Source organism: Arachis hypogaea, chromosome 14 (genome assembly GCF_003086295.3).
Source record: "Arachis hypogaea cultivar Tifrunner chromosome 14, arahy.Tifrunner.gnm2.J5K5, whole genome shotgun sequence".
NCBI classification, from domain to species: Eukaryota; Viridiplantae; Streptophyta; class Magnoliopsida; order Fabales; family Fabaceae; genus Arachis; species Arachis hypogaea.
In genome coordinates, this window is record NC_092049.1 from 25,108,092 (window position 1) to 25,130,989 (window position 22,898).

Consider the following 22,898-nt stretch of genomic DNA (forward strand, 5'->3'; position numbering starts at 1 on the left):
CAACTCTTGGATCTGTCCAACCCCCCTTCTTCCAAACATCTATCCTACAAAGTACAAATTAAATATTCTTTAAATTAAACAAGAAACCAGAAAACACTTTATCCTAGTAATAATATCTTTTTATTATTATTACGTAGAATAAAGCATCAGATCAGAAGTTGGTCATCCTACGTTTGAATATTTGTGTTCATCAATAAGAATATCTCTTACAAGTTACATATAGGAAACCAACCACCTCGTATCAACATCAATAAAGAAACATATATAATAAAAAACGATTTATTCAAAAATAGGAAGGTGAGCTAACAAAAACAATTAGTTCTCCAAACTTGAGTTATATGTTGAATAATTGAAATTTAAACATGTTATGTGTCCGCATATCACACTCTCTAGCAAGCCCTATATAAGACCATGCACCATCCTTTGGCTTCTCATCCAATGCAATCATAATCCAAAAGCAAATTAAATTAAATAACTTACACACACATACCTATATCCCATTCTCAGTTCATTGAAATCATGGCATCATCATCAAGAAGATCCATCATGGATTCATTCCTTGTTGCTCTCATCACCTTGTCAAGCATGAGCATGAGCCTAGCAGCTCGCCATCTCTTGCAAACAAGTGCAATACCGAATTTGCCCCCTGGCATCAATATTCCAACCTTGCCAAAACCAACAGCAACATTGCCACCTCTGCCCTCAATTCCAACATTGCCCTCAATTCAGGGCAACCTTCCTCCATTGCCCACCATTGTACCATCACTGCCACAGCCATCATCATCGCTACCGAAGCCGGTGACGACTTTGCCTCCTCTTCCTGCTGGCATCCCTACCATCCCAACAACAGTCCCACAGATGAGCCTTCCACCATTGCCAAACATGCCCTCAATCCCGACCAGCATTCCCTTCTTCTCCCCACCACCTTCACCTTCTGCCCATTAATTCAAATCTTCCATTTCTTACATGCAATATGGATGGTATTCCTTACGCATGGGGCTATGCATGTGAGAGTATTAGAATTTTATGATTGATGTTATCATTATTGTTATATCTTTGTTGTTTAATTTGGTGTAAGAAACACTATGTTCCTCTTTTTAATTTCATGAGTTTATTATATTGATATTGCTTTTGTACTTTTCTCTTATACATCATTAATTATATTTAGATTATGGCTTTATTATCATGAAATTATTATGATGATGTCTTCTCCTTTCAACTATTCAGATATTCTTTATTGATTAAATATGCCTTCCTATATTTGCTTATGATTTATGTTTCATCATTAAATGTTTGCAACCTATATTCATTGGGTCAATTATTTTAGAGTGAACATCTAAATTGATTGTATTATCAAGAAATTTTAGATAAACAATTTAATTTGTTCATTAATAATTTTTTATCATCTAGAAGTCTTTAAAAATTATTCTTGTCAAGCAAAAATTTTCTTAGATTAAGAGACTCCATAAATAATAATTTTATGGAATAAGTATTGTTTTGTTCCCTAACGTTGAGGGTTAGAATCGAAACCGTTCTGATGTAATTTTTGATTTAGAATCGTCCTTAATGTTGTATTACATTTTAAAATCGTCCTTTCTAATAATTTTTTTTTCTAAATGACAAAAATACCCTTTTTTTATAAAACGTCTTTTTTATTAAAAAAAAGATAAAATAAAATAAAAAGAAAAGATACGAGGGGAAGGGGGAGGGGGACGCCGCCAGCGAAGTTTGGAGCCGCCGTCGCTGTTGCCATCGCGAGCCAGGGAGAGAGCTTCTGCTTCTGCATCGCTGCTCCTCACCGCCGCGTTCTCGCCGCTACTCCTCGCCGCGTTCTCGCCGCCTCTGCTTCTTGCTTTGACTTCTATTTCTGCTTTCTCCTCTGCTTCTGCTATAACCAACTTCCTTTTTCCTCCTTCATTTCTTATTGACCAGTATTCTTCATACCTAGTTAGATCATTCTCAAGTTTTGTTAAGGTATCTCCTACTGTTTCTCTACAAACAAAGACAACTATTTGGAAAATACCATAAACTTGTAAAACCATTCAATGATGTTTTGTTTTGAATACAGGATTTGCATAAATTGGGAGATCTTCAGATTGTTGTGTTTGATATTTACAAGTCTCTCTGTGACCTTGTTCAATCCCCTTCAAAATTTGGTAAGATTGGAATACAATAATCTCATACATGGCATTCATGTCTTGCTGAAAAATCATGTTGTGTAATCTTTTAATTAACCCGTCTAATTTAAAATGTTCAACATAGGTTTTGCGGAAGCAAGGAAAGGCTGTTGTGGTATTGGGATAGTTGAGACAACATCCTTATTGTGCAATCCAAAATCACTAGGAGTTTGCTCCGATGCAACTCTGTTTCAGATTATGGGATTCATAAGTGTGACATTGGAAATGGATTTGGCGATTTTGGTGGTTTTTTTGGTGATGTAAGTTTGCCTAACTTTTGTGTCAACTATCATGTGCGCTGTGATTTTTATAAACATCTTCGTCCTCTCAATTTGTTGGTTTTGATCTTGTTCTTATTTTTGAATTTTTGGATTGCTGTTGTTTTTCTTTTATTTTTGGATTTCTTGTTTCTTCCTAATTTTTAGTCTTGTTCTTATATCACTACAACATTTTTGGCCTAAGATAACCCTTATTCGAAGCAACATTTAAGAAATGTTGTCTTAGATAGAAAAAGACAACATTTTTAACAAGTTGTCTTTGAGTAAGGCAAAGATAACAAAATTTTTAGCCACCCACCAAAATAGTTGTCTTTGATATCTAAAACAACACCTAAAAAATATTGCATTATACAAAATTTAAGACAACATTTTATAAGAGTTATAAAAAAAATTAGATAAATAACATTTATAAAAGTTGCCTAAAATTATTCATAACTAAAAATTTTAGAGAAAAACTTTTAATTATATTCCAACTAATTATTTTTCCAATCAAATAACTTAGGGAAAAAAAAGGTAAGGAAGAAATGTGCTTCAGTTCATCACTACCATAAGCTAGCCCTACCCTTCGAAAGCAATCCCAAACATCAACACACCCTTCACGATCGCAGCTCTCCTCCATGTACGACAGCAATGCTCTCCTCCATGGGCAACGGCGCGGTGCTCCCTTCCACGAGCGTCGATGCAGTGCTCTCCTCCACGGGTGTCGGCGCGGTCATCTTCTCCACGGCGACGGCGCGGGCGCTCTTCGTTTTGTGCCAAACCACCACCGTCGAGAAACCCCTCTCCCTTCTCTTCTCCTTCTTCCTCTTCTTCCTCTCTCTCACCTCCTCCTTTTCACGAGCTCTGACAACTCTACACGCAGCTGTAATCCCCCTCCTCCTCCTCTGCGTATTGGTAAGAAATGTCTAAACTTTACTATAGGAATAAAATTTCTGAATGCATTGATTCTGAATTTTAGTATGGAAATGGAATTTCTGAATGCTTTAATTCTGAATTTTAGTATGGAAATGTTCTGAATTTTAGTACGGGAATGAAATTTTTGAATGCATTGATTCTGAATTTTACTATGGGAATGGAATTTTTGAATGCATTGATTTTGAATTTTTGGGGCTTTTTGATAGTTCTGATTTTGGGGATTTTATTTCATTTTTTCTGAATTTTTTATGGTTCTGATTGTTGCTTCTTAGGGTTTTCTTTTTTATTTTGCATTTTGATTTTGATTTTGCGTCATTTTTTATAAGCATACATTCGACAAGATTCCTTTCATTGCTTAATGCCTATGAATATAAAACCATCATTTCTAGGGTTTTTACTTCCTGTTTTGAGGGAGTCTAATGGAGAAGGAGAAGAAAAACCTTCTTTTGTGTTCTTTCTTCTTTAATTTTCGACTTTATAACTGAAATTTACGCTTTACTTGAGCTTTTCACTCTTTTTTTGTTGTTGCTTTTCAATTTCGGTGGCAATTTGTGGTTCTGTTGACTTTTTTATTCATGTGATGAATTTCAGTGGCAATTTGCATAATATTGTTGGTAATTTAGACTTGCTTAAAGGGTTTGAACTGAATTATAAATTCAACCCAAAAATACACCCTTAATGGCTGTTTGGGCAATAATTCCAACTATGCTGAGTTTAACTGCACTCTTATATTTGCAACAATTTTGAAGTTTATTAAAAATAATCTTCCAGCTGTCACTATATACACTTCCCATTGGGATAAAAAGAAAAGCCTTTCTTCCTAGCAATGGTGTTATAATCAGGAATTTTTTTTCTCTGAGATTTTTGTCAGTGGTTGAACTCTAAAGAGCACATTGAATCGTGATTGAGTTAACTTATAGCACATTGAATCGCTAGTCTATTGGTCTGGCAACACGGCGACCACCCCTCAGTTGCAACCTCCTCACCTCTGTCTTCTTGTTACTCTATTCTTCAGTTTTCAGGTTTTTGGAAAAACTCATTTTGCTGTTCTCTGATTTAATTCATTACATTTTAGTTAGATTTTAATTTTTACTTAGTAATTTTATTTAGTCAATTTTATTTTTGCTGATTAGGTTAATTTAGATTAAAATTAGGATTTTCTTATCAATATTTGTCTTAGTTCATAGTTAATTAAGCATGCTATTATGATTCTTGAGTCTGAAATTTTAATTTGTTTGGACTGGCTTGATTGATATTTTGTTGAATTTCAGGTTTTTCACTGCTTTTCCAATGAGGTGCGATTCTCTACACTGGTTGTTGCTGATTCGGCAATTTCTGGTTTTCCACATTGATTCTGGTACTTTTCCCCTTTGATTTCTTCATTTTTAATGTAAATTACAGAATAATTAATTTTCATAATTCGCTGAGTTAACTATTTCATATAGAATCGATTATTGTTTTTTGTTTGTTTGTTCTGTTGGCCACTTTGATTAAGTTAAATAATTCATAGAGAATAATGTAAATTTTATTCTTTACTCCTTTATAGAGAAATATTGCCACTTTGTTAATTGTTATTGATTTTAATTTGTTAATGGTTAATTATTAGTACTGCTGCCAAGGTAGTTAGAATCGCGAGTTAACTTGCAAAATCATATGTGTTTGCGTTTCTATTCCTCCATTTCATAACGTTCTTGCTCTGCGTCTCAGAGAAGTAGTGTTCGCATAGAATCGACGAGTAAGCACACCAAATCGCCAGAATCGCATCTATGGTGGTGACTGATATCCAAGGTAGCAGGGTGGCGAGAAGTTACTGTCCATGCCCCAATTCAAAACCAAACTCAAATCCAAGCCGCAATCCTTTGAGAAGAAGGCTTGAACCGTAGGTTTATGTATGTTAAGCTTTATGTCTCCATTTTTTTCAGGACAATAGGTAACTGATTAACTGGTTATATAGATTTTATATTCCCTTGTTTGCTTTGTAACAATTTCTCTGATGTCTTTGATGAAGAGTAGTTCATTAATTCTTTAGCTAATGATGTAAAATTATTAACAAGCTACTTAAAACACTATTTCATGCTACCAACATGGTGATCCAGTTCAAAAGCTGGTCTGGTATGGAAATACTATAGGTAAAGTCATAACATTCAGAGAAATTGATGCTAGAATTTAGGTGCCTAAGTTAAATAATGTGACTAGTAATTATATGATGATGTATGTGAGAATAGTATTAGGCACCTCATAGATCATATATTCATATGGTTGAATTATCATGTATCAATATATGGTAATAAGCATCTTTATTTTTTTAGGTAGTGGCTTTTCTTTTCTTTTCTTTTTTTCTTCTTTCATTTATTCTGTGTGATATCTTTAAGCTCTTTCAGTAGGATTCAAGTTAAAGGGAAAAGAACAAGAAAGAAGGAACAAAAAGAGCAGTTTGTGACACTATTAAAATTTTAGTTTTCAAGGTGTCTGTTTTTTTTTCTTTAGTTTTCTTTTGAGTGCTATTTGATGTCATATATATCATTATTGTTGTCTGAGGTAATGACCAAATCAGTACCCGAAAGATTAAAACGCTGACATTGCGGTACCTGACTATTGTTAACGACAAAATGGTACCTGGATGATTTTAAAATCTGACAAACGTATCCATAACCTGGCCGGACCTAAGCTCCGGTGAGGAGAATGCCTACGTGATCACCGGATTATGCTGACATATCATGTTTTAATTGAGTTGTCATTTCTAATTAATTAAATTGCTAGCCTAGGTGGAAATTAGGTTAATTGGAATTCAATTTTCCCCTAAACCATTAGTCTTTGCCCTAATCCCAAATCAAACAAGTGTTGTTACTGCTGGGTGAGTTACTGTGACTTAGTGTTTCACTAAGAGTAAAACTGAAGGGTCACGTAAAGAGAGAGAGACGTTGCCCTGGTTACTTGGCGCGAAGAAGAACGAAGAGGATTTGAGAGACATTGTCGAAGTCGTAGCGTTAACAGGGAGGGGTTGGTAGTGGCATCATCACAACCCCAGTCTTCGCAAGGAAGAACGCTACGTAGAGGTAAGTTCACCTTCACTCCATCCTCTCATTTACGTGCCTTCTGTCGACAGCATTATTATCATGTTGATTGTTTTATTCATTGTATCTTTCCTCTACGATTTTTTAGATGGATCGTCTAGTTACCTTTGTTTATCATCACATGGGTGCCTTGAAAAGGGGTGTTGACGGTAATGTGATATACGACGGGGGTTTAGTAACTGAGATACACAGGGTGAATGTGGAGACATGTAACATGTTCTTTGTCGAGGGTTTATTTTTAGACTTGGGTTACCCTGGATACAGTGAGGTGTACTGGCTAGAACCTGGTTTAGAGTTAGGTAAGGGTCTTAGAGTGCTTAGGACAGATGCTGAAGTCATGAGAATGTGTGAGAGTGCGATGAAGAATGACAACACTGTACACCTATATTTTGATCACCCCATTGACGCAAACCCTGAAATCATAGATGAAGAAGTCTTTTCTGATGGTAGTAGTGATAGTGTGGTTGAAGTCAATCCAGATGGTGATAGTGTGAAGGAGGATGAAGTTACTAATAAGGTTGACGGTCATGCTAATGAGACGGAGAATGAAGGTGTGAATGAGACCAGTGGTGAGGTTAATGAATTGGAGATGGGGTTGAGTGTGGCTGTGAAGGAGAATATGAATGACGGTGTACCTGAGGCAACTGTTGATGTTAACGAGTCGAACAAAGGTGAGAGTGGTGCAGGGGAAGAAGCTGCCAATGACGGGAATGCGGAGAAGGACACTGAAGGAGCATCAGCTCCGAAAAAACCGGCTAAGAAGGTTAGAAAGAGACATCCAAGACCAGCCCCTAGTGGTTTACCCCGAGAAAGAAGAGCTGCCGAGAATGAGGGTGTAAATGAGAGTAACCATGGAGAAGCTGAAGCTGGGAATGAACCCACCGAGGAGACCAATGCTGATGATGTTGCTGGTCTCAATGGAGGTTCTGAATTTCGAGAACCTTTCGTGGATGAGGAAAGGGTAGAGGACCCTGTTACAGAAAACCCAACAGGTAAATTAGTTTTTTAATTTAGTTAGAGTAGATGTGAATAGAAATTGCTTCAATTCTCATGTATCTCAACTGACTTTACAGCAGATAATGTAACACAAACTAGTGGGAGGGATAATACAAGGAGAAATCATCCAAGGCCTCAACCATCTGGGCAAAGAATTGTACCTGGAAATGAGGATGAAGCACCAAGGGTAGAGGTGCCTAACCCGAATAGAGAAGATGGTGATAGTGAACCTGAGATGTACCAATATGAATTCGAAGAACTCTGTAGCCCCCCTGCAACTGATGACGAAGAGGAAACTGTATTTCCTCAACATAATCCCAACACGCCATATGGAAAAATAACTCTGGAGTTGAATATGGAGTTTGAGACCATGGAGCAGTTCAAAGCAGCAGTGCAGAAGTACAACATACAAATTGGGAGACAGGTGTTCTACCTTAGGAATGAGAGGAAGAGGTGTAGGGTGATCTGCTATGATCCAGACTGCCCTTGGTTGTGCTACTGTGCCAGGACCAACTACCCAGCATCCTTTCAGATAAAGACATTTGTGGATGAGCATACGTGCCCCAGGAGTAACAAAAGTAAATCTGTTTCATGTGCTTGGGTTGCTGAGGAACTGGTCCCAAAGCTGAGGATCCATCCCAACATGCTGCAGAGAGAGGCACAGGAATGGTTTAAAGTGGAGTATGACATCTCAGTCAACGAGAGGATGATGTATAAGGCTATGGTCAAAGCCAAGGAAGTTATCGAGGGAACAGAGAAAGATCAATACCTAAGGCTCAGAGACTACCTTAACGAAATCATGAAGGCAAATCCTGGTTCAAGAGCCAACATGGGGACTACTCCACATCCAGAGGGGTTGCCTAAGTTCAGAAACTTGTACATCTATTTGGCTGCTTGCAAAAATGGCTTTAGAGCAGGGTGTAGGCCATTTATTGTTTTGGATGGAACGTTTCTGAAAGGGTACTTTGGAGGGCAATTATTAACAGCAGTTGGTCAGGATGCGAACAATCAGCTGTTTCCAATAGCGTATGGGGTTGTTGATGCAGAAACTAGGGAAAATTGGAGATTCTTTTTGGAGGAGTTGCACACAGACATTGGGGACTTCAATGAGAATGGCTGGGTTTTTATGTCAGACCAGCAAAAGGTGATGTGGACTATCTTAATGTTTTTTGAGTTCCTGTAAGTATACATAAATTAGTTTTCAAATGTCCTCTAATTCATTGTGGTTACCATTCAATGCAGGGTTTAATCCCAGCATTACAGGACGTCATGCCAGGGGTGAAGCACAGATTCTGTTGTATGCATATGTGGAGAAATCTGAACAAGAGATGGAAGGATAAGGAACTTAAGGCAACATTTTGGCAATGTGCAAAGGCAACTACTGATCAGGAATTTAATGATGCAATGGGAGCTGTGAAACGGATCAACAAACAGGCTTGGGAGTATTTGTCAAAGTTTGAACAAGAACAGTGGTCGAGATCAAGGTTTTCAGACTGGCCAAAGGTAGACAGTTTGACAAGCAACAACTGTGAATCATTTAACTCAACAATTGTGGGACTTCGGGGGAAGAGCATTTTGACAATGCTTGAGGAGCTTAGGTTCTACATCATGAAGACAATGGCAACTCACAAAGACTCACTGATGGCTTATACTGGACAAATAGCCCCTGCACAGGTCAGTAGGTTAGAGAAAGAAAAAAGACAAGCCAATTACTGGGAAGCACAATGGTGTGGTGATGATGAGCACAATCAGTTTGAAGTAACAAAATGGCAGCATAGAGTCAGAGTCAATACACGAGAGAGGACATGCTCATGCAGAAAATGGCAGCTCACTGGACTACCATGCTGTCATGGGATTGCAGCAATCCAAAGAAAGAATGAGAAACCTGAAGACTATGTCCATCACAAACTCACTATCGAGGCTTATAATAGAACTTATATGTTTCACATTAATAGCATACCGAGTCAGGAGTACTGGGAGCATCACGAAGGGCTGCCATGTCTGCCCCCTCCATACAAGAGGCCTATTGGCAGACCTACAAAGAAGAGAAGAAAGGATAGCACTGAGCAAAGTTCTGGCAGCCAATACAAGGCCAAGAGAAGATATGGACAGATAACATGCCAAACCTGCAAAAGGGTGAGCAAAACAAAATCCATTACTTAAATGCATTTACTTTACCTTATAGCAGAACTTTATTAATGCTGCTTCTCCTATCTCATGTGTTTTTTGCAAGGCTGGACATAATGGCAGAACTTGTCCTGACAAAGGAAGTGGAGCAGCAGCTGAAGAACCAGATCTTGATGAGGATGAAGCTAGGGAGCAAGAAGCTAACTGGGAGGAGACCATGGAGGCTGCACACGCTGCATATGTTGCAGATGAGGAAGAGCTCACTCAAAACCATCCACAAACTCAGCCTGATCATGTAAATGTTAGTGATTTATTTTACCTTGTTGTACTAAACTGTTGGATCTGTCTCCATAGAAGATTTGATTTAATGAATGCACAAACTGATGCAGAATAACATCAATGATGGCAACACTACAGCAAGTGCTTCAGCCCCTAATGTAGCCACCATACCAGCAGCAACCAACCCATGTGCTCCACCAGCTAGCTCAGAACCATCACCAGCACCAAAGAGGAGAGGCAGACCATCTTTTGTTAGGGGCAATACAGTTCCACCAAGAGGAATGGGCAGCACCACTCGAAGAGGAATGGCAGCCACTACAACAACTCCAACCCCAGCACAAAATGCAGCAGCTGCACCACCACCCCCTGCTCAACCTAGTCTTGTCAGCCCTGAAATTCGGTCTAGATCCCAAATTCCTGCATCTCCATCCAATGTTGGGCCTCAGCCTCAAGGTCCATTACCTAGGCCCAGTCTTCAGGCCCAACCTACAGCACCATTTAGGCCCCCAACTGTGACTAGGGAGACCATGGCAGCAGCAAGCCCAGCCACCCAGAGCAGGTTCACAGGCTTCATGCCCACCCCATCCTTGAAGAAGAAAAAGCCATCCGGACCACCACCATCAAAGCCATCAAGAAATGACAAGAAATGAGCTTAGATTCTTGGGTTTTTTAGTTTGTTGTTATTTGCATTTTGGACATGATTTACTTAAAATGCACCCAACTGCCATTATGGCATGTAAGTGCTAACCTAGTGTTTCTGTGTTTTGTTACTGTGATCTTGGGTCTGTAGCAGGTACTATGAACATGTGTCATTTTGGTTGTCTTATTTGGGGCCTGAACTTTGTTACTCTAAATAGTTAATGGTTATAACTGGATGTTATTTTGGTGTTTTATTCAGTTTATGTTTACAAAACTAATTGACATGGCTTACATAAACTCCATGTATATTGGTTAAATCACCACAACAACAACTCAAACAAAGCAAAACAAGAACACAGCATACATTAATTTATCTCAATTACATTGAGGACAAGATTACAAAATTCCAATCTCTGACTGTTATACTATTATAATCTACAATGTCTACCTACTTAGCCACCATAAACATAATCAAAGCCACATTTAACCCAATCAAAATACACATAAAAATTAGGCACAACTCAACCCTCTTCAGATTCTCCTTCATGTCATTCACCACAGACAGTACCATCATTATCCTTTGAATTTCCTGGCCATCCCCACAGTCAACATTGATTCTGCCTTTCTTTTTGGGTTCTGATTTGCCTAGCATATTACTGTTCTCTGAAGAAACTTCTCCTTCCACACATTCCGCTTGTATTTCATCCAACCATTGGAAATACCCGCAACGCATTTCTGTGTTCTGGCACAACACGAAGAGTTCAAACATCAGAGAACAATCAAAATCTAAAAATGAATGAGAACAGACGATAAACCAAGAAGGGATATTACTCTACTTCCTCACATATTCATCACACTTCCAATCTTACCTTCCATAGAGGGCAGCGTAGAAACCATCTATCAGGGTTGCTACTTGTCTTCGACTTCAACGGAACCACTGGAAGGGGACAAAAGCAACAGCCATCGTAACTTTTACTCACAATGCCTGAAGCACCATCCACGTCGCAGGCTTGCATCGAGGGCTGCCTTCTCAGCGTTGCATATTTTCCACGAGCCCTTGCAGAATGCATCTTCCAATCTTGGATCCCCTACTGCGAATGAAGGAACAGAGAGCGTTGTTGATTTGGGATTAGGGCAAAGACTAATGGTTTAGGGGAAAATTGAATTCCAATTAACCTAATTTCCACCTAGGCTAGCAATTTAATTAATTAGAAATGACAACTCAATTAAAACATGATATGTCAGCATAATCCGGTGACCACGTAGGCATTCTCCTCACCGGAGCTTAGGTCCGGCCAGGTTATGGATACGTTTGTCAGATTTTAAAATCATCCAGGTACCATTTTGTCGTTAACAATAGTCAGGTACTGCAATGTCAGCATTTTAATCTTTCGGGTACTGATTTGGTCATTATCTCTTGTTGTCTTGTTGGTAGATGCTGATGTAATATGTGGTGGAGCTTGGGAATTCTGGCCGCTAGAGCTTATGGCTTGCCTCAATTTCGACTGCAAATATTTTTATGGGGTGTTAAACCTTCTGAGGTATTCTAATGTTTTTGTTGTAGTATCTTTCAAAATACAGTTATCATGGTTATTTACATAAAAAGAAAATATTATTTTCATTCTTATATTTTAGTGTTGAATTTCAAATTTGAGTTAAATTATTATTGTTCTTTCTACATGGTTCCAAAGCTGTCTCAATTCCCTCTTCCAACTCATGATGTTATTGTCAGGGGTGTTATTCTTTTAGAATTCGAGGTATGTGCAAGTTTTACATAGGACTTATGTAACTATGTTTTGAATGGTAAGCTAATTTTTTAGAGGAGTTTATTAGTCATGGCATGGTGATTAATTGGCATGTTCATTGATTTCAACCAGCCATAGGTTTGTTGGTAGTTATTTACTATTAAATTGTTTGGAGTTAGAAAATCTATTTTATAATTTGAATGCTAAATGGATGATTAAGTCTCATTTTTTCTATTTTTTAATTTAAAAAAGTATTGCAAAATCTCGAATTATAATATATTGAAGCCCTTAAAAAAATTTATTTACTTGCATATAAATACAGTTGCACATGATGAAGGTCACCATATTACAATGGAAAAAAATAACTTATATTGGAAGATGCTACTTCTGACCTTTCTCTGGTATATTTTAATTTTTTATTCATCCTTTTATTGCCTTTATGTTTTATGATAATTTGGTTGTTGATGAATGTTATTACCCTATTCATATTGAGAATGATGAAAGTCGTTTCATTTGGTCCTTATATTGTGTTACATTTACACTATATCGTTGTTTTCTTTAGTATTGAATATGGTTTTATTCTTTGATTGGTATTTTATATGATACGAAGATGTTTAGCTTAATAGGTTACTTGTTGTTTGGTCACTGGTGAATATGGTTGAACTGCAAACATGTGGAGAGAATTATGAAGGCTCAGGCCTTGAGAGATAACGGTGTGACTGGCTACATATCTAGTAAGAAGACTATGGAGATCAACCCTGACATATATAGGCATTATGGATAGTACGAAGACTATGGAGATCAACTTTGACATACATCGGCATTATGGAAGAACTGACGAAGAGAACGGAAGCTAAGCTGATGAAATTAGGCATTTATTTGTTTTTTTTTTTTGTTTAGTTATTATGTGTATTTTTATTTGAATTGGCAACTGTGAGTATATGTATTTAAAATTTATTTAGTTGGATTTGAAACAACTTTTTGATTTAATATATATGCAATATATTAGTTTATTAGCTTATCTTTTCTTTCTATTTATCAAATTTAGTTTAAATAATTAAATTTTATTAAAGTATGCTGTATATCTTTTTAAAAAGACAATTCTAAATAAATTTAGATAAATGTTGCTTTAGATATCTGAAAAGGCAATACCAAAAAACTTAGATAAGTGTTGCTTTAGGTCTATGAAAAAAGTAACTTAAAAAAATTTGAATAAGTGTTGTTTTAAGTATATCAAAAGGCAACTTAAAACAAATCTGAACAAGTGTTGCTTTATGTATTAGAAAATACAACTCATAAAAAGTGTTGCCATAAATTCTTATCTAAAACGTTGTGTTTGGGTCCTCTAAGGCAACCCTTTTATGGAGTTGCTTTTTTTGTAGAAAAGGCAACGTTTTTTTAAGGTTGCCATAAAAAGGGTTCCCTTTGATACACAAAAGCGTTGCCTTAGACCAAAGGTAACGGCCGTATAGCCAACCCCCCAAAAAGCGTTGCGTTTTGTCGGAAAGTGTTGCCTTTGATAAAAGGCAACACTTTTCCTTATTATAGGCAACGTTTTTTAAGGGTTGTCTCAGCCTGAATTTGTTGTAGTGTATTTGATTTCTTACTAATTAAATTTATAGATTTTTTATTTTTGTAATTGAAGATGAATTTAGGTATTTTTAATTCTTGTAATTGGATTTTGTTAACTGTATTTAAAAATTTGAAAATTTGAGTTTTGTTAATGGAAGAAGAAGAACAAGAAGAATGAAATGGTGGGAAAAAGGGTAGTTTTGTTATTTATAAAAAAATTTTATTGGAAATGACGATTTTAAAATGAAATGCAACATTAAGGACGATTCTAAATAAAAAATTATATCAGGGACGGTTTCGATTCTGACCCTCAACATTAGGGATCAAAACAATACTTATCCCTAATTTTATTTTTTACAAAATACACAAATTCAAACAAGCATTTATTTTTATTGCCCATCCTAAAAAGAAATTCTTTATAAAAAATTGTATTAGAGATATAATTATTTATGTATTTTATCTTACTTGTTTAAATTTTTGAAGATGTGGTTTATGAAGGAGAATGAGTCACTAAACAGTTTTTTCACTTTTGTCCTACAAATTCATATTTAAAAAAAAATTAAGTTTAACATAAATTTAAAATTTTTACACGGGGGCTGATTTTTTGTATATGTATTACTTAGTATGATAGTTGTTATGACAATGATTAATGAATGTTAAATCACGATGAGTTATACTATGTGTACATTAAAATTAGTCATTAAAGTTAGCTACGGTATAAAATACATGTTGGAGTACAAATACACATTGAAAATAAATTAAATCACACATATATGTATTTATATATAAATATATTAGTGACTGATTTTAGTATACAAATAGCATTTTTATGATACAAATAGCATTTTTAAATCATATCATAATACCGTTATGAGAATGTGGCCTGGCCGTTTGAAATTAAAATTTGTTGACAATTGAATTTTTTTAAATACATAAATTTGATAAATTTTAACAAATAACACTCATGATAACTCTCGCAAGATTGTGGTTTGACAATTTAAAATGAAAATTTGTAGATGAACAAATTTGTTAAATGTGTTCGATAAATATTATCCAATATAACACACATGATGATCCTTGTGGATTATGGCTGAACTCTTTAAATTGAAAATCTATTGATAGTTGTATTCTTAGCTTGAACACATGAATTTGATCAATGTTAGCAAGTAACACTATCATCCTATATGCCGCTTTTTAATTTTCATATGGGTCCATGAATCGTGCTTTGCGTGGATATGTGATAGGTGGGTGCTAAACATTTTTGTGGTGTCAGTGAGAAAAGTAATCGGACCCTGCGTGTTGAGTGTGAGTGGCAACACGGACCGTGCGTGTTAGGAGACATTAGCCACTCGGACCCTGCGATATCTGAACTCCAAACGGACCGTCCGATTTGCACCAAGGCAAACGCACGGTCCGATTTCTTCAGTTGAATGGACACGCGGCGCGCAGGGGTGGCTAGCAGAAGCGGTGCCCTGAAAAGCAAAGGAAGCCAGCTAACCTACTCTCTCCATCCGAATTAACCCATTATTTCACTCTCAACCAATTTCACTCCCAACTCCTTCTTCTTCCTTTCACCTTTCACCATCTAAAAGCCAGGCCTTCAATCAAGAAGAACATGCCGAAGAAAAATAAATATAAAGATGTTGATCGGGTTGAGCTTCACATTATTCATTATCTTAGCCATTCTGATTATGTAAGTGATATTTTTAATTTTTGTAAATTTTTTATATTTATAATTATTATTATTAAGAATATAATTACTATATTTATTATTAGAAATGCAGCTTAGAAACGTAAATAAAATGATTATTAAGATATGTCCATAATTGTTATATTTTTTTAAAAGTTTGGCTGAAAATTTTTTCTGTAAATCTTTCATTATAAATATTGTTATTAAGAAAATTTGTTATTACTAGCTTGCATATTATTATAGCAAAATGTAAAGAGAACGTTGGTGGTAGTTAATTTTTTTCAGAGAGAATGTAAAATTTTTTGTAATTTTTGAATTAAATTTTATGACTATCTGATTTATATTTATGTAGGGTAGGGTAAGTGTTAGTTTTGGATTTTAGAAATTTTGTTATATTTATAGTTGTTATTGTTAGAAATATAATTATTTTGATTATTGTTATAAATGCAAGTTATAAATAAAATTAGAATGATTATTAGGATATTTCTGTATTTATTAGATGTTTAAAAATATTAGTGTGAAATATTTTTCTAATTTGTTATTGTGAATATTATTATTAGAAAATTTATTATTACTATTATGGTTGTTGGTTTGTTGTTATTAGAAAAATGTAAACAGAGGCGGTAATTAAATGTTAAGAGACAATGTAACATTTTTTTTAATTGGTTATTAAAATTTATTATTATCTGATTTATGCAGGGTATGTTAGTGTGACTTTTAGAATTTGAATTTTTTTATATTTATATTTATAATTATTATTGTTAGAAATATAATTATTATGATTATTGTTAGAAACGCATGTAAGAAATATAAATAGAATGATTATTAGGATATTTCCGTATATGTTAGAAATTTTTTTAATATTAGTCTGAAATTTTGGTATTTTTGATTATATTATATGAGGATTATAATTGGAAAAAACCGTGTAAATTTATTAAGATTTTCTTAGAAAATTTAAGATTTTGTTACTGTAACTGTTATGGATGAATGATAGTTGAGGAAATAATGTTTTAAATGATAGTAAATCAGTAATTACTATAAGATGTTATGGTAGATGTTGTAACTTCAGAATTTTGATTAAAAATTTTTGCGTTGATAATTATTTTCATTAGTTGTGAGTTTTGAATAAAATTAAGGCTTAATAATTAATTTTAGTAGTAAGAATAATTAGTGTTAAAAGCATTTAGTTAAATGATTCATGATAGTCATATGCTAATTGTTAATGAGCTGAGTATGAATTTGTTATCTTTTTTTGTAGAAATTAAGAATGTTGACCTGTAACCATCCACTTCCTCCCAACCGGTACAACGATAGCGCGGAGGACCTTTTACGACTTACCGGTTTCTACCATGCATCGCAAATTGGTGTAGTGCAGTGTCAAAAAGCATTAGTGAATGCTCTGATTGAACGTTGGCACCCGGAAACACATACGTTCCACCTTCCCATTGGTGAATGTGCCGTGAGTCTTGAAGATGTGGCTCTAATTCTTGGTCTTCCTACCGATGGTCTTCCAGTCACGGGGATGACCATGAGTAGTTTTGAAGCGTTGGAGGCGGAGTGTTTGATTCAATTTGGAGTTGCACCTCTTAAGTCAGATTGTAGAGGTAGTTGCATAAGACTTACGTGGCTGCGAAATCTAAAGGAAAATTTAGAGTTGACTGATGATATCAGTATACAGAGGTATGTGAGATGCCATATTATGTTGCTGATAGGGACTATCTTGTTTGGGGATAAGTCTGGGGCAGGTGTCCATTGGAAATTTCTACCCTTGTTGCGTGATGTTGTTAGTATTGGACAGTATAGTTGGGGCTCGGCATCCCTAGCACACCTCTACAGGGCATTATGTCGTGCATCTCGTTATAACTGCAAAGAAATAGATGGTCCACTAACACTGCTACTCTGTTGGGCTTGGATGAGGCTGCCATATCTATCGCCGCTACCTAGGGAACCCCGAAGTTTTCCACTAGCAAACAGGTAATAATTTGAGAATATATGCCGTTATGTTGATTTTTAAGATTCATTTAATGGTAGTTGAGCTAATTCAATATATCATATTAGGTGGCGGAACTGGGAGCGTGGTGACCGACGATATAGATATCTGAAGTTAGACCACTTTAGGAAGGCATTTGACGAACTTCAGGAAGGACAGGTGTGTTTTAATTAAAGAAGTATTAGTTTCCGGTTTAGGTTCTGAGACATAATTATAAAGCATTGTTTTTGAAGTTGGCATTGTGGATTGTGTTCATTATGTTCCTTTATTTTTTCCAGTTTGTTTGGGTTGCTTATGCTGTGGATCGGGTGGACCCGAACATCATTCCGCCTGAAATCTACATGCAATCGGTTGTCTGGAGCGCTACAGTTCCTTTGGTTTCATTTGAATGTATCGAGTGGCATGCTACCGATAGGTTTAGGCGACAGTTTGGTCTTGTTCAAGGACAACCTAATCAGGAACGAAATCTAGAGAAGGCGCATGGAGAAGTCCTGACTGGTCCCAAGAATCTCAATTGGGCCACTGCATCGACTCATTCAGTTTGGGTGATGCATTGGTCAAACAGGTATAACTACGTGCTATCTGAGCTACCGATGCCTTCACACAATACGTTAGATTGTTACATGCGTTGGTACCGATTAAGATTTGGGGACCACTTGAACTTGTCAAATCTTGTTGGTCAAGATAATGATGAAGATGATCAGGAAGTTGATGAGGGCGATCAGGATATGGATGAGGATAATCAGGAAGGATTTGGATGCTGACAATGAAGGACAGGAGCCACGCTCGCCGCATATGTTACCTCCAAACCCAATTCCAGTGGAACAACCTCAGTCCTCAAGCCAGTATGTGCCTCAGACACAGTTCCCCCCATCAGTTCCATTAAGTCAACAATATTGAGGAACCTCACAGTTTGATGCAGGAGAAGGAGGTTCTTTTAGCCAGTTGCTTGGGTTCATGTCTGGAGATCCTGGACTATCACAATATGGCCATCAGCCTGAGTTCATGGCAGGTAGGTATTCATTGGATGCGAGGTACCCGGGCCATACCTCGTCGGTTGCTTCTGGGGGGTTTGTGTCGGTTGACTCTAGTAGGAGTGACGGTGGACGAGGAGCCTTTTTTACTCAGAACCCTAACCGTGTTTCCATGGGACTCATCGAGGAAAATGCTAACACTCTCGAGAAAGAGACCGATGCGTATCTCGTAGATGACGAGGAGGATGATATAGAGGATATCGATGAGGATGAGGAATCTCGTAATGATGGTATTATGATGTTTACTTTTACTTTACATGTTCGATTAGTTATTATTTTTTGGTTCATAATTGGCATCTCTGTTTGATATTTACTTAATAATATGTGGTATATGTGTTGATTTGATTAACTGATGTACTTAATTTTACTAGTTTTTTACAACTTGTATACAGGTCAGGAACGCACTCCGGATGAAACATCCAAAGGATACAATCTTAGGGTTGATCCACCACGTCGCAGCGCTAATCGTTACACTCCATCCGTCTTGAAAAAGGCGGCCAAGAAATGCAAGAATTTTGTCAAGGATGTGAAGTGGGCCATCAGAAAGTAGTTGTGGTTTAGATTATTAACTTACGTATTAAGCACGTGTTGGTGATTATGACTTAGAGTAACTTGTATTATAGTAACATGTATTTGTTGGACTTTATGAATTACTGAGCTGGACTATGCTAAGAGTTCTAATGTATGTTTAGAGTATTTATGTTCAGTTATTATTGATCTATGGTCTGTATCTTGGGTACATAAGATCTGAGAATATTTCTATAGATATCAGCTTAATATACCTCATTCGGAAGATTGAGATCACATTATAACAAGTTACAGGTATCCTGGATGTACAGCTTGTGGAAATAGGTCCAGACCGGCCGGTTCATATAAAAAAACTTGTGAACCGGACCGGCCGGTTCAATTTTGTTTATTAATACATACCTGTAGTCTATATTAAAATAACAGATATGAACTACCGAGTAAGTTATAAAAACTCAGACATTACAACTATTTTAAACCAAAAACAAATTAGGATGGTTACACAATGTTACATAGTGGTTAGGTTTCGAGTGATATCCCACAAAGTTTCATACACGTCGTCAAGTTATCTCAAATGCACAACCCATGCCAAACTAGATACGTGCTACACCTATCATACTGTGAACCTACTGAGCATCTCCGTCGGCATTTGTACCACCTGACCGACGGCATCTGCTACGACTATGTCCCTCAGCTCCACATAGCGTACATCGCCTAGGACGACGTAACATTCGCGTGTCCATCTCATTCAAGAAGCGCATCATCCTGGGACGACCTTTCGAGACGCGTCTCAGATATGGATTCGGTACGAAGCGAGGACCGTGGTACGCAGGCCATGTCGTCGGGTTATCTAGCGGCCTAAATCTCGCTCGATACACCCGCCGAATTTGCTCCATCTTATACACATCATGCACATACAGTTTCCAATCCAGTCGCTGATTGGCGCAACATGCGAACACATGTCTGCATGGGATCCGGTCCACCTGGAACTCACCGCAGTCACATCGTAGGCCACGTAGATCGACTGCAAACTCTAGTCCACTTGGCATCTCACGCACCTCAAATACCTCATTCTGCCGGTCAAAGCAACTGACCTGAATATTTCCTGAAGCAATTTGGTTTGCACGCAACTTGGAGGTCACGACATCGGAGAACACATGGCCAGCATTAATCCGCGCTTCTGCCTCCAATCTCTTTCTGGTGAACAGCTCGTTTAGCCTGTAGAATGTTGCCTTGACAAGAGCAGTAACAGGAAGATTCCGTGCACCCTTCAACACTGAATTGATACATTCCACTAGATTCGTTGTCATGTGACCCCATCGGTAACCACCATCAAATGCCAATACATACTGTTCGCGAGGAATTCGGTTTAACCAGTTTGTGTATGCTTCGCCCCGTTCCCGGAGTCGCTGGTAACGCACTTCGTACTCTCGCACCGTCCTCGAATATCCTAGAGGATAGCAACAAAAAAAACGAGTAATTGTAGATGTCAAAACAAATATTGACGGTTATGTCTGCTAATAAGTTACTTAAATTTAGTAAATAGTTACCAATGTTGACGACCAATTTTTGGAGGTATGGTGCCTTGAATTTACGCAAAAAATTCGACTCAATATGCCTGATGCAGAACATATGAAAAGCTCTAGGAGGTGACCAAGCTCCGTTACTGCGTTCCACTGCTGCATTGATAGATTCGTGTCGGTCGGATATTAGACCCACACCATCCCGAGTGACAACATGTTGACGAAGGTTACTAAGGAAGAAGTGCCAAGCATCAGAAGTCTCTCCCTCCACAATAGCGAACGCAATTGGGACGATGTTGTTGTTGCCATCCTGTGAAACTGCCACCAGTAGACAACCCTTATACTTTCCATACAAGTGAGTCCCATCCACCTGGACAATTGGCTTACAATGTCTGAATGCCCTAATACAGGGGTAATAACTCCAAAATACTCGATGCAGTACTTGAATATCACGCACCACCTCATCGCCTTGATATGCAGGCATTGTCTCAAAATGGACAACAGCTGATGGCTCCTTATGACACATGGCCTGGAACCATATAGGCAACGCTTCAAAAGATGCCTCCCAACCACCAAATATTTTTTCTACTGCCCTTTGCTTAGCCAACCATGCTTTCCGGTAACTGACGGTGTAGTTGAACTTCGATTGCACTTCTGCTATAACCGACTTTACCTTCAAGGAGGGGTCAGCCTCAACCAAAGGCTTTATCACCTCCGCAATTGTGATAGAATCCAGTTTCGAATGATCCTGTGAAATGGTGGCTCTGGTACAGGTGTGACTACCATTATACCTCCTTATAACCCAACAGTACTTCCTGCTGATCATGCTAACCCTGATAAGCCAATCACAGCCGGACCCATACTGTGTACATTTCGCATAAAATGTCAATGGCTCAGACTCATACACCCGGTAGTCAACGCTTCGTCGTATGGTGTAATCCTTTATCGCCTTAATAACAGCTTCCCTGGAACTGAACTCCATACCCACGACAAACTCACCATCTGCGACCATAGGAACCTCTGCAATTGAAAACCAGCATAGGAAAAATCAAATAAAGACACAGAGATTTAAAAACCAAAAATATGAGCAATTCTACAGTCACCGCCTCTAGCATGATATAAATCCGAGTCTAACAACATGTTATTGTGTCACTCTAATTAAAACAAGAACAACAGCAGAGAATATTTATTACGGGCCAGACATGCCGGTTCGACAACCAAGCCAAATGAACCGGAACCTAACCGATTCGGTTCACTGGGTTTTAACCATTAACAGGATGTTTCAACTGCGAGTGGTAACTAGAGACTAACGTAATAGTTACTAATCATGTTCGACAGAATCTACTTATTACCTAATAAGTACTTATACTATACATATATAAGTGAAAAAAATTAATTCTTCTTATAAAACACAAACATTTCAACCTCGTTATTTAACATTCCTGCTATTTTTTAATTTGTTATTTCCATAGCACCAGCGGTTGAACCAGTGACTCAGTCACCTGAACTGCTCGACCGCCGGTTCGATGCTAAGAAATATGACATCAATGAATGGTTATATAATGGCAACTAATTTCTAATTTATTCATAACTATATCAATATTTGACTAAAAAAAAAAATCAAACACGACGTCTTACGTACCTGCAGTCATATATTCCGGAAACTCCGGAGCATGCATGGCTTCCAAGTCCAAAACTCGCATGAATGATGGCTCCTCAAACGGCACTTCGTTTGCAAGTGCATTTGCCACCTCTGTCACATCTGGAGCCGTATTTCCATCACCTTGATCTTCATCTCCATCTGGACCAACAAACTCGTAGTTACTTTCGAACTCTTCTTCACTGTCACTATTATAATCTTCCCTTACAATATTCCGGTCAGCCTCCGATTGTTCAAACTCAACATACAACTCGATGAACGCGATCTGAGCCCGATTTTCAATATACATTGAAAACATCTCTTGCATGCTCGCCTCGTCCGTCACATATTTGGTTTGAAACTGGATGAATCCACCAAACATCTGTATGGGATATCTATAGAGAATACAGGATATCTTTCTTGCCCTCTCAGAATCAATCTTTTCACAGATCACACCTTTGAGCTCTTCAAATGAGATGATAAAAGGAATAACAACATCTAACGGATTTTCACAAATAAATTTTATTCCTTCAGATGTTTGTAGTAAAATCTGACCAAAATAATATACCTTTAATAACACTCTATCACTCATTTTTGTGAATCTCCCAAAAAAATATAGAAACAACTAATGAAGATACGAGAAAGAACAGAAGAAGGGCAGCCGCTCAAGCTCGGGGACGAAGACACGAGTGAGT

General features: G+C 37.3%; 3 protein-coding genes across 3 annotated transcripts; 2 read left to right on the forward strand and 1 right to left on the reverse strand.

The window, feature by feature from the left end:
- Positions 1-421: 421 nt before the first annotated feature.
- On the forward strand, positions 422-1,191 carry LOC112741850 (uncharacterized). The gene has a single exon (XM_025791005.3). The coding sequence runs from the start codon at positions 520-522 to the stop codon at positions 943-945; it is 426 nt and encodes a 141-aa protein (XP_025646790.1). The 5' UTR covers positions 422-519; the 3' UTR covers positions 946-1,191.
- Positions 1,192-12,164: 10,973 nt separating this feature from the next.
- On the forward strand, positions 12,165-18,246 carry LOC140178546 (serine/threonine-protein phosphatase 7 long form homolog). The gene is made up of 4 exons (XM_072215724.1): positions 12,165-12,242; positions 16,751-17,466; positions 17,551-17,641; positions 17,761-18,246. Exons 1-4 carry the CDS (start codon positions 12,165-12,167, stop codon positions 18,244-18,246), a joined length of 1,371 nt encoding a protein of 456 aa, XP_072071825.1.
- Positions 18,247-19,667: 1,421 nt separating this feature from the next.
- LOC112742436 (uncharacterized) lies at positions 19,668-22,585 on the reverse strand. Its single transcript, XM_025791667.1, has 8 exons — positions 22,292-22,585; positions 22,040-22,093; positions 21,917-21,932; positions 21,397-21,584; positions 21,193-21,312; positions 21,007-21,093; positions 20,592-20,934; positions 19,668-20,491 (listed from the first exon to the last, which is right to left on the reverse strand). The coding sequence occupies exons 1-8, from the start codon at positions 22,583-22,585 to the stop codon at positions 19,668-19,670; spliced, it is 1,926 nt and encodes a 641-aa protein (XP_025647452.1).
- Between the last annotated feature and the right edge of the window lie 313 nt (positions 22,586-22,898).

Coding starts and splice junctions, on each gene's coding strand:
- LOC112741850 (XM_025791005.3), top strand. CDS start 520: ATGGCATCATCATCAAGAAGATCCATCATGGATTCATTCCTTGTTGCT.
- LOC140178546 (XM_072215724.1), top strand. CDS start 12,165: ATGGTTCCAAAGCTGTCTCAATTCCCTCTTCCAACTCATGATGTTATT. Junction 12,243..16,750: donor TTATTCTTTTAGAATTCGAG/GTATGTGCAAGT, acceptor CTTTTTTTGTAG/AAATTAAGAATGTTGACCTG. Junction 17,642..17,760: donor ACGAACTTCAGGAAGGACAG/GTGTGTTTTAAT, acceptor TATTTTTTCCAG/TTTGTTTGGGTTGCTTATGC.
- LOC112742436 (XM_025791667.1), bottom strand. CDS start 22,585: ATGTTTGGTGGATTCATCCAGTTTCAAACCAAATATGTGACGGACGAG. Junction 21,313..21,396: donor GCTGTGATTGGCTTATCAGG/GTTAGCATGATC, acceptor ACCATTTCACAG/GATCATTCGAAACTGGATTC. Junction 21,094..21,192: donor AATCGAAGTTCAACTACACC/GTCAGTTACCGG, acceptor ATATGGTTCCAG/GCCATGTGTCATAAGGAGCC.